Genomic DNA, 12,120 nt, shown 5'->3' with positions numbered 1-12,120 from the left:
AACAATCACCTTGGGAACTACAACTGTTTGTTAACTTTTTCTTTCTCTGATCACAACCGTAAAGAAAAAAAAAAGCATTAAAATTCTTTTTTCCTTTTTGAAATATTGCAAAATATGAAAAGAAACAGATAATTAAGCCCTTTTTTTAGTAGAACTATGTTATTTTTCTTACTTTGAAATTAAGTTTGCAGAAAAGACAAATGAGAGATAAATTTTTTCCAGATGTTAACATAAACGTGGGAAGTTAAAGTGCAATATCTACAGAGATGAATTTCTGAGACATTAAAAGAAACGTGTTTAGGATTCGATACTAACAATAGCGAAATGATGGAATTTGACGGGTTTTTTTAAGTGGAAAGCAAATAAGCAAGCTTGTACAAGAAAGTTAAAATACAACGCATGACAAAAATGCGAAAATAATTTTAAAATAAAAATTTGCCGATACTGCTTTTTAAGTTCCCATTGCAGTATAATATTAAACTCGTTTTTTCCTTTAATTTGATGAATTTTTTAAAGAAAAAAATATTTAGAAGCGGAGGTGTGAGAAAAGAAATAAAAATGAGAACGAAAAGGTTCATGACGTATACGGTGTTACACTTTTTATCAACATGTTTAATTTCCTAAAAAACATTAAAAAGAAACAAATGTCTACCGAAATTTACAACAGTAAAATTGGGATAGAACACGACATTAGTCTGAAATAATCTGAAGAAAAACCATTAAATGTACTTACTGCTAAATTAAGACTTAAAACGATCTACTAAATAAGTTAAATCACATCAAAAGATCCATTCAGAGAACGTTTTCATAACTAAAATTATAATTCTAACTTACTGAATAAATTATTACGATAATTAATACATTTTAAATTTAAGATAGAACGATAAAACATTATGGAAATAACTTACTGCGAACACATTCCAAAAAAATATCCAAAAGGTATGAAAAACTAATGCTTAAATCTATAACTTAAAAAAGTTAAAAGTGACAAACATGAGGCGATGTAAAATTTCATAAAATGTTTCCAAGATCTAAAAATTGAAAAATAAAATTAATTTGAATTTTGACATCTTGATTTCAAATTATGTTTTTCGCAATCACGAGTGTGTGTATGTAGGCGTGCGTGTTTGTGTGTGGGGGGTATGTGTGTTTGTGTGTAGGGGGTATATGTATGTGTGTAGGCATGTGTGTTTGTGTCTGTGTGCTGGCATAAGTGTGTTGGTAGTTGTGTGTATGAATGTGTGTGTGTGGGGGGTATGTGTATGTAGGCATATTTGTTTGAGTCTGCGTGCTGGCATGAATGTGTGGGTAGTTGTGTGTATGTGTTTGTGTATGTGTGTAGGTGTATGTGTGTGTGTACATGTGTGTGTGCGCGTGTATGTAGTTGTGTATGTATGCGGATGTGTGTAGGACAAGGATGCAAACCTGGAGACGGTTTTCGCTATAGGAGCAGCATCGTGAGGACCCGGTCGACGGTGATGGTGCGGAGGGTGGCGGTGGGAAAATAAAATGATAGGACATCAAAACAGTCAAGTGAGAACAATAAGTAATCGTGATTGCTCAAAAAAAAAAAAAAAAAAGATTTATTGGACAAATAAATTACAATTTTGTAAAAGTGAATTCTGAAATGGTTGATTGGCCAAACGAATAGCAAATCAACTTTGGTGTAGAGATAACCAAAATTGCTCCGTCACCAAGGTAAGGTAGCGGGTTGCCAGAGTGAAATATTTATCGCCGTGACCCGGTTACCGTAATTCTACCCAGAAATAAAACCTATTTCCCCCCCTCCCGAAAAAAAAAACAGTTCAACCAAAACATTTTCACATACGGTTTCAAACAACTAACTTCTTTTTAAGCTCGTTTGAAACTGTTATTTAATGTATTGATTGCAATAAATAAAATGATCAATATTCAATATCACTAACTCCTTTTTGGCCAATTTTCTCAGTAAAAGTCAGAAAAAGAAGAAAAAAGCATGAAAAGGCTTAATGCATCTTAAAAATATCGCGAAAAACAAAAAAAGTCAAAAATAAATAAAATAATTAAATAAATATTGAAAAATTAAAAATTGGAAAGTAGGGTATTGAGATGGGGAAAAATGTCTGTCGGTCTGTCTGCCCCCCCCCCCTAATAACTTTTGAATGAATAGTCCGATTCGAAAAAAACTTTTTTATGTTCGAAAGATCTCGGCAAGGACACCTCATTCCCATATTTCACTTTTTGATTTGAACTATTTTTTGTTCAATTTTGAACAGTTCAAAAAAACTTAACATTAGCGCCTACGGGGAAATTCAAGGCAATTCCGAACTGTGAGGCGAATTTGCTTCAAACTAACCTTGCAGGGAAAAGCTTTTGACGAAAAACTTGTAAATAAAATATCTTTTTGATTTGAACAATTTTCCGTTCAATTTTGAACAGTTCAAATCCCTTAACATTAGCGCCTACGGGAAACTGAAAGTCAATGTAGATTCCGTACTTGAAGGCGGATTTACTTCAAACAAATTTTGTTGGAAATAGCTCTTGACGCCAAACTCCAGACATCGACTCCGAGAATTTAGGGGCACTTGACTCTGACTCCTGTGCCCGACAATTAATCGGACTCCGACTCCCCGACTTCGAATCTGACTTAGTAGCTTTGGCAAAAATTTATACACGGAAGGACAAATGATTGACTCCGATTCGACTAGATATTCGACTCCGACTCCTTTACCCCCAAAACGAGATTGACTCTGACTCCGCAGCTATGGTTTTGACTGTGAAATAATTATTGTTGATCTGACTTGTTTTTATTTTTACGCTAAAGTTTTAATTTAGGCATTCAGTTTTCGGCGAATAAACTCGAATTCGGAACTCCAGCGCTCGAATACGCTACCTTGCGGTGATTTACAAAACTGCAAATGAAACTAAAACATTGCCACGTTGCGTTCCATGTGTGTCTGCTGACGTAAACACAGGCAGTTTGTTCTGAGTATTTATTAACGCAATCGATGTGTCTTAGTTTGCTTTCAGCTACAGAAATTAATTCGTCCCTTAATAGTATTCTCGAGCTCCTCAAAATAATGTTAGTTTTCATTATTTCCTTAATAATTGGTGAAAGCGAAAATTCTGGATTAACAAACTTGGATAACGTTATACAAGGTAAAAAATTTTATTGTTTTGTATGAATTTGTAAGAATATGGGAGTTTTTTTAATCTTAAATTAATTAAACTTACCATATTTTACAGCAGCATTTAGTTGGAATGGACAGTATGCAAAATATTTTCTTCAATATATTATCGTAGAACAAAATGAACAACCGAGAAAGACTTTACTTTATTCCTTTTATTCTCAGCTGAAAGGTTTCGCCAAATTTGTTTAGGGTTATAGTTTTTGTATAGTGCGAGCAAAGTAGCCTTGACGAGATTTCGCGTTTTTAGTTAAACCATTTTTAATTTTTATCATGAGTGGAATAAAATGGTAGTAAGATTACAGAATTCGATAAGTGAAAAGAAATAATGGTCAATCAATTGAAAAGAAAACTACCACCATCCGTGAGAATTTTGTTGATGATTTGCATAACATGACACAATTAAATCGTAACTCAGAAATTAGAACAATCGAAACAGAAAATTTTTAAATTAACCGATTCGGGAATTCGAGAGAAATAACTTAGCTACAAATGGAAAATAATAAGCGCTAGCCAAGCAAGGCAAAAAAGTATCATCTTCTTTCGATAACAATTTGTAATGTCATATTGAATTTTCTAGTTTTAATTGTTATTCTTGTCAGGTCACAATTATTATTTATTTTTATCAAGAATTGATAAATATCGAATTCAACATCGTGGAAATAGCTGCTTAGAACTACGAACTACGTAGTTTGCATTAATCTTTGACGTTTAGTAATGCTTCTTGAATTCTCATTTCTTTCTACGTGGACCAGAATATCCACAAGACTTTGAAAATTAATTTAAAAAGAATAAAGCGAAAAAATCATACGTACGAACAAAAATCACAACACTTTTAGCATTTTCTTCGTTACCATGTGCGTTTGTTTTAGTTTTTAAGTCCGCCATTAGACACTGACTTCAGTGCCCCCTATAGTTCGTTGGAGTTGCGAATTCATTTATGTTTCTACATAAAGATATGCGCAGACGATTTTTTTTTTTTTTTTTTTTTTTTGACAATGAAAATTATTTTTTTAAGTTGAAATTTTATTGTTTTTATTTATTTTGGTAAGTGCATTAATTCATTTAAAAAATTGTTTTTGGCAACAGGAGAAAAAGAAACGATTTTTTTTTTTTATATGTATTTATTTTAATGAGTTTATTAATTTTAATTATTGTTTTTTCGTTTTGAAAGCTGCTAAAGATTTTTTAATGGAAAAAAAGTGTATTAGCTGCTTTGTTTAAAAGTTGCTGCTATTTTTTATTTTTTTTTGTTAGTTTTTTATTTTTTTTTCATCTAATTTTTTTTAGATGAGTGAGGAATATTTTATTCCTAGAAATCAGCTTAAAGTATTTTAAAAATATGTTTGAAAAAAATTGCGATTTTAGCCATTTTTGAGAATATTGATCAGGTACTAGAAAGTAGTATGGGTATACTGGAAAGTAGGCTCGTCTAGTTCTAGACAGAACTTCTTGTTATATTAACTAAAGATTCGTAGTTACATTACTCAAATAATTTTGAAAATGCTTCATTGCGAAAAATTGGAATAGTTCATCACAAATTTTGTTTCATTAACAGAATTTTACATTGATTTAATTAGTACTAGATAAACATCTTCCTCGGCTTATATTCATGTGATTTTGTTTTAAAAGTTAATGTTTCTTGAAAAGAAAGTTTCATATTTTTTTCACTTTTTACCTAAAATATCTTTTCAAACACTTTTCTTTGGCAAGAAATAAATCCGCTTTTAAATTAACTGGAACACTTTTGAACTCAATTTTGTTGAATATTCACTTTAAAAATAAACTTGATCTGATATTAATAGTTGAAAGTTGCCACAAAATCCAGCAGATGTCGCTGGAGTCTGACCGAGTTTTTTGTTTGATTAATTGATTTCATACTACAACTTTTGTTGAAATGACTAAGCCTGATAAGACGCGTATCAAGTGAAGCCTTGGCAAAAGTTAACACGTTGAAAAAATCACCAGTAACCCTGCTCTCTATAAAGTTTTAATTTTTATAGCGTGCTTTGAACACAGTTCAAGAAAAAATTTATAAGAGTACGAGGTACAAATAATATTTATTATGTAAATATTATTATTATATATTGCGTTTAAGCTTGTGTCTTTTTATTTCCTGTAACTCTTCTATAACACTAAATTCTTGACTATTTAATAACAAAAAATAAGGCAATAATACTAATAATAATAATAACACATTTAAAAAAAAAAAGTAATTTGCAATGAATTTGTAAGTCGATTACAGAAAAATAATAACTGTAAGTGTTTTGAACTAACTTTCAAAAATTCATAATTTTTTAGTCAATAAAAAAATCAAACATTGCCCTAAATTGACCTTTATGTTCATAGATGGGTTTGCAATAGTTAAGTCGAGCTTTTTGGTTACTTTTAAAAGTGGTTTAACCTGAAGACGACTAATGAAAAAATTTCCAACAGCTGCTACAACAAAGAAGTAATCGCCGCAGAAACACAAAACGGCTCAGCATTCATTTAAAAAATAATAATAATAATGATAAAATTTAAAAAAAAATTGACAAAGAGGTAGGACTCCTTATTATATTGTTTGATTATGTTAAACCTTTGAATGTCATTTATAAACTTTAGCTGTTTGTAATTTCAAACGCGCTACGTTTACTATTGTGAGTATTTTTCCTTACTCAATCCGTCTAACTGTGAAGTGTCACTTGCATTTTCAATAATTTTAATTGATATTAAATCTAGGTATACGTTAATGTACAAGTCCAAGGTCTGGTAAATGTCGACATTAACGGGGGTATATGAACAATCACATACCAAAGACATCGGTGAAAGATCGAATATTTTCGAGGAATTACCGGTGAAAGTCGACATTCTACAATTTCGGTCTTTTACTGTAACATATATCCATACATGTGTGTGTGTGTGTGTATTAACCAACAGCGAAACCTTGAAAACAGCGTAAATAACCGTATTCCTTCCCGGAATAAATAAACCGTATTCCTTCTAGAAAACGCGTTTTTTAAAAACTTGCGCGATAAAAATAGGATTGCGGAGTCGGAGTCATACTGATTTTGGGGTAAAGGAATCGGAGTCGGGAGTCGAAGGTTTAAAATTTCAAAAGTCGGAGTCGGTCATTTTTCCTCAAAGTACGCAACTCTGCCAGTGCTTGCGGAATCGGAGTTGGAATTGGAGTCGAACTGATTTTGGGGTAAAGGAGTCGGAATTGGAGTCGAACTGATTTTGGGATAAAGGAATCGGAATCGGAGTTGAAGGCAATTCCCGGAGTCGGAAGTCGAAGGTTTAAAATTTCAAGAGTCGGTCATTTTTCCTCAAAGCCCGCAACTTTGCCAGTGCTTGCGGAGTCGGAGTTAGAGTCGGGGTCGGACTGTGAAGGAGTCGGAATCGGAGTTGAAATCAATTCCCGGAGTTGAAGTGGGTAATTTTTCTTCCGACTCCGCAGCCCTGCATAAAACTTACGTGCGACATAAAATACTACTTCCCAAAGCATCGAAAAATATCTAGAACTTAGTTTTATACGTACATATATAAAAATGACAGCCAAATTTTAATTCCGAAAGTTCAATTTTTCAAAATTGCATCTTAGAAATCCAGGGAATGATTTCTGGAATCTTTATGAACCGAAAATATTTTGCTATAAGCAAATAATTAAAGACACAAAGTATTGTTCAACTGAGTCGAATTGCAAACCTTAAATGAATTTCTCACCTTTGAAAACTGATTGCACATGGAAGCAAATCGTCTTAATCAATTTTTAATCAACTGTATAGGAATTAAATATTCAAAAGATCCAAAGTCTTTCAAGAAGCATTGAATTACTCAGTACAATACCTTAGTAAAGACCTTTTGAACTGATATAATCAAGTGAAATTATTTATTAACAAAAGCTATTTACTCTTGGTATTGTTTGATAATGATTAAGATGTCATAGAGGAATTTTTCAGCAGACAAATAAGCATGCTTCCTCTAAAAATATCTGTTACTAAGCGGTTAAATTAAAATGTTAGACATAAATAAATGGTTCCTTGATTGCCTTCCTAATTACCTGTACATGTTATATTATCCTTTACTCAATAAATTTATTTCCAGTAAGAATACAATTGTTTTGAGTTTTGATTTGAAATTTGTAAAGTTTACATCGTTTTAACTTGAAGTATCTGCGCTTATTAACCGATAAAATAGTTAACTACTTTTAAAAAAACTAGCAGATTTGAATAGGTTTAGCCAGAGCTAACCAACTGCTACGAAAATATCGTAGTTTCTACGAATTGTAGCTTTAAACTACGGTCCAAAAATTACGATTTTCTGTTTTTTTAGTTTATAATCCAAAAACGAAAGAAGAACAAAAACAGCATGAAAACTAAACCGGCATGAACCTAAAAAAACAAACCTAAACAGCATGAAAGCTAAGATCAGAAAATCAAACTTCTATACGTGTGCTGACGATCTCTGCGTAAAAAGAATTGCTCTTCGAAAGGTGCATGATGTAAAGATGGATCGGCTTTTAGATCGCGACGCTGATCCAGTCATTGAATCTTCGGCAATAAAACGGGAAAACTGCCGAAAATTCCGTGAAGAATATAAATTTTTTTATTCCATATTAATATTTTCTGTATCATATTTGAAGTTTGTTTAGTATCATTGTTTTTGTTTTTCATACTGTTGCAATTCATTACTGTTTAAATCTGCAGCAGCGCCCCCCCCCCCCACACCGCCCTGCAAGATATTGCTACGATTTTAGATTTTCAAAAGTTGGCAGCTCTGGGTTTAAACCGTAAGATTCTTAGCGTTAGATTTTGTTCATAGCTCATTTTTCTTCTAGATAGCTGACATCAAAGATTAAAGCTTTTTTCGAAGATACAGGTATAGGGCTACCAAAATTACATATTAGGGTACCAAAACTACATATTAGGGAACAGGGCTACCAAATTCTTCTTTTAAGGATGTAAGAATGAAAGGTTTCTTATACGTTTATTATGTTCAAATCTTCGTTAGTTGACTAACTCTGTCTCTTTCTTTGTCTATCCTCTGTCGTTTTTACTTAGCACATCCCTCAGACAAGCCATTTGTTCTCAAAAATGTTCTCGAATAACCCCTAACGTAAACTTCATCATTGTCATACCAGAATATGATTCCGAGAAATTTTGAAAAATTGAGCTTATTACAAGCAAGAAATGTAGTAAAAGACAACCTTCATTGCACAAATTTTATTCTGTAACTGTTTTTAGTCTGTTTGGAGAGTTCTCTTTATTTTTGGTTTCCTTTTTGGTTTCGATGTAAAATACTTTATTTGATTAACTTATTAATTAAGCTTATAAATAGTTAGCAAGTTTAACAGCATGTTTAAAATTTTAATGTAAATACATTTGAGGTATGTGTGTGTACTTAGTATCTACGTAAAGATACATTTACGCCGCAACTTCACTAAAATTGGCGCAGAAATACTTTCATAACAGTTGGTAACATAAGTGTTTTTTAAAACTTCAAACAGCTCCCAACAGGTCAAATTTTGATTAAATATCCGTATATTAATACTACCACGAGTAAACTTCTGCATCTCTTCAATCTTTGAATTCTTCAAAGTACGTGAAAACTTTTCGAGATAAAATTGTGAATGATTTTAACTGAAATAATTATTGCGTGTTAATGTGACTTGTTTTTATTTTCACTCTAAAGTTTATTCAGTTTTCGGCGGATAAACTCGAAGTCTTTATGTTTCTACATAAAAATATGCGCAGACGTTTTTTTTTTTTTTTCAATGAAAAATTTTTTAAGTTGACATTTTATTATTTTTATTTATTTTGGAAAGTACATTAATTCATTTTACAACAAGGTTGGTTGTTCATTTTACCACTAACAAACTTTTTTTTTAATGTAATATATTTAGTTTAATGAGCTTATTGATTTTTTTTTTCTCTTTGAAAGCGGTTAAAGATTTTTTTAATGGAAAAAAGTGTATTAGCTGCTTTGTTTAATAAGTGCTGCTATTTTATTTGTTCGTTTGTTTATTTATTTATTTTTTTACGCATCTAAATTTTTAGAGGAGAGAGGCATATTTTATTCCTAGAAATCAGCTTAAAATAATTAAGAAATAATTAAGAAATATGTTTGAAACAATTTGCGATTTTTGCTATTTTTGAGAATATTGATCTTATGAAAGTTGATATGAGTATACGAGAAAGTAAGCTCGTTTAGTTTTAGACAGAACTTTTTGTTTATCTTCCAGACGCAAATGAAATATGATCTCTACCAAATCACTTGATCGCGCGATTTCTAATATAAAATATCGACTTGGAAAACATTACGTAAGAATGGGTTTGACCGCCCCCCCCCCCCCCCAAGTAAGGGCATGTAGAGATTTTTCCAGCCCCATTGGGACCCTTACGTAATCAACGAATGGCCCCTTACACAATTCGTGTGATTCCGTACTAAGTAAAGAGTAAAAGCTGCTTTAAATATTTTTAAAAAAAATTGCTACATATTTCGATGAATAAACACTGGTTTGGGATTTTTTTAAGGTATTATTGTGTTAGTGGTTTCTCTTTCTTTTCTCAATAAAACACGCAACCATTTAACGAACTCAAAAAAAAAAAAAAAAAAAAATCATCGATTATAAAATAATACCTTGTTGCAATCTAAAACGCAATAGAACATAATCGAACTTCAAAGCATAACAACTTATTTATTCCGTAGCTCAACAAATTTAATCATAGAGTTCTTGGTTTGTGAATCACGAAAGTTTTAACATTGCGTTAGTTTTTTATTGAATGCTATATGGCAGTTCAATAAAAAACTAATTAATTCAAAAAAGGTTTCGATAAATCTTTCGACAGCTAGAACAATTCATAGAGCTCAAAACTTAACTAAATCGTGTGTTTCAAAACTTTTCTCTGAAAAAATTTCAGTTGAGAGAAATTCGCTAAATTTTGCAGCTGAGAGATGGGAGCTATCTCAGAACGGGGGAAGTCATTTGGTAATTACGGTTATCATACGACACCATGCGCAGGGGAAAAATTAGTTTACTTAAGCAGATAACCACCTGTGCAACTTTCCTGCCATAAACAACAACATGTTTAATTTGAAGAGAGTAAATTTTAGCAAAAAAAGCTTGACTATAAAATGATTAAAATCTTTGATGAAAATAAGAAAAATATATATTAATGTAACATCTCAATTTTGTACCTGTGTTTACGCAAGTTATTTCGATGGCTGAGATGAGAATTAGTGGTTTGTTATAGTTTAAGTTTCCTTGCTTAAACCAGATTGAACTCGTTCTATAAGTCTTGTGCCGTTCAAATTTGTATATACATTGGTTATAGGGGAGATATAAACTATTGAAACTATTTTATTTAATATTTTATTCGCTGATTCCTTAAATTCATAAAAAGTGATTGCTATGTTTCAAAATTTGATTTCTTTATGACACAAACTGCAAAAGATCTTAATAAGCTACGGAGTGTTTATATAGTTTTGAATAGATAAAAAAAATATTTAAAAAAAAAGTATTTCAGATGTATTCATAATTTTTTCTTTTTAAAATCCTTTTATCATCAAGCTTGTTTTCCGATTCGTGCAACATTAGTTGAAGGCATGTTGTTGGCGCTAACATCAAAAACAGAAAATGGCGTCTATGAAGAAAAAGACCCCCCCCCCCCCCTCAAACCTTTCGTTTGACACATATTTTCAATTCTACTACGACAGTTTAAATTCACATAAGAACTCATATGATCAAACTCTTACCTTCCCGGGGGTAAATCGGTCTTCTGACTTTGAAAATATCTTATATAATCTTTGAATTGAAAACACGAATACCCGTTGCAATACTGTAAGAGTGTCTTTACATAATGCTTTGGATTTCATAAAATAGGATTGATTTATAGAATAGGTCAGTTTTTAAGTTCTAACTCGGTGAACACGAATTATACTAGGCACAAGTTTCGATTCGACAAACCTTTCCTCCAGATATGCTTGTTTCATTAAGACGTAGGCGTTGTGAAAAAAGAGCTTGGTACTTTATTCTGAGAAACGTTACATTTTATAAATCTAATATGATTGATATTCCGTTTCATTAAGATTTGTCTATGTTCGAGGCGCAGAGAGAGGTGTTGAGGGAGCTATATAACGCAAATAAAAATCGTTCCTTTTCAGTCATATTGCCAACCTTAGCATTTTAAAATAGTATATGTATGTGTAAGGACTATTATCATCAATCCCTCGTCCCCAGAAGAAAACTCTGGTTGCCTACGTACCACATCCCTCCTCAGAAAAAAATATGATGCATTGTAATGATGCCAACCTCCTTAACCTCAGGAAAATATTCTGGCTCCCCTAGGGGCACGTACATAACATAGTCTGCAATTCATGCAATGAGCTTGAAATTCATTTTTTTCTCTTTATTAGTCTTGTGCTCTCTGCCCATGGTTGCTATGAAATTGGCAAACGCCCAGTTAAGACGAGGTCTATCTGAAGGAGGCGGAAGAATAATATTTTGATGCGCGTGTTTCGCTTATTTCAATGTGATTCTGCTTAATTTGTCGCCGAACACACATCTACATAAGCCGGCATCCCAGAAAACTGATAGATGCGTCCATTTCCGCCTGTAAACCGGACGTTGTCCTTTCCGTCTCATCGGTGGTCAGACTGTACTAGACTGTGTAGTGTTTTGTTGTTTCCAGCTTTCATACTCAGTCACATTTCTCGCAGGTAGAAGAAGCGGATGTGGAGCCCTTTCGAATCTCGAAGCGCCCGACGGTCCTCCTGAATCGCCTGATGTATGCCCTCCAGAACGTGATCCAACCGAGCAGCGATGTAGTCAAGCAACGACCCCAGACGGAACTACAGCGCCGTGGGTATCCCAGACATTGGAAATGCTACTTCAACGCCGTCTCTTGCTTTCGGAGGAGAAGAAAGAGGAGCCTGGTAATGAGAATCAATCTACTTCATTTCAGGAAGAGTT

The 12,120-nt window shown here is 32.6% G+C and overlaps 1 protein-coding gene across 1 annotated transcript in view; it reads left to right on the top strand.

Annotated features, from left to right (window-relative positions):
* Positions 1–12,120, top strand: part of LOC129234611 (uncharacterized) — a 56,030-nt gene that overhangs the window by 37,430 nt on the left and 6,480 nt on the right. Inside the window, exon 2 of the mRNA XM_054868641.1 lies at positions 11,868–12,083. Within this exon, the coding sequence (XP_054724616.1) occupies positions 11,868–12,083 (216 nt within the window). The remainder of the gene's footprint in view (positions 1–11,867; positions 12,084–12,120) is intronic.

This window comes from Uloborus diversus, chromosome 1 (genome assembly GCF_026930045.1).
Source record: "Uloborus diversus isolate 005 chromosome 1, Udiv.v.3.1, whole genome shotgun sequence".
NCBI lineage: Eukaryota > Metazoa > Arthropoda > Arachnida > Araneae > Uloboridae > Uloborus > Uloborus diversus.
The sequence above is the reverse complement of the archived record's forward strand: the minus strand, read 5'-3'. Positions and strand labels throughout refer to the sequence as shown.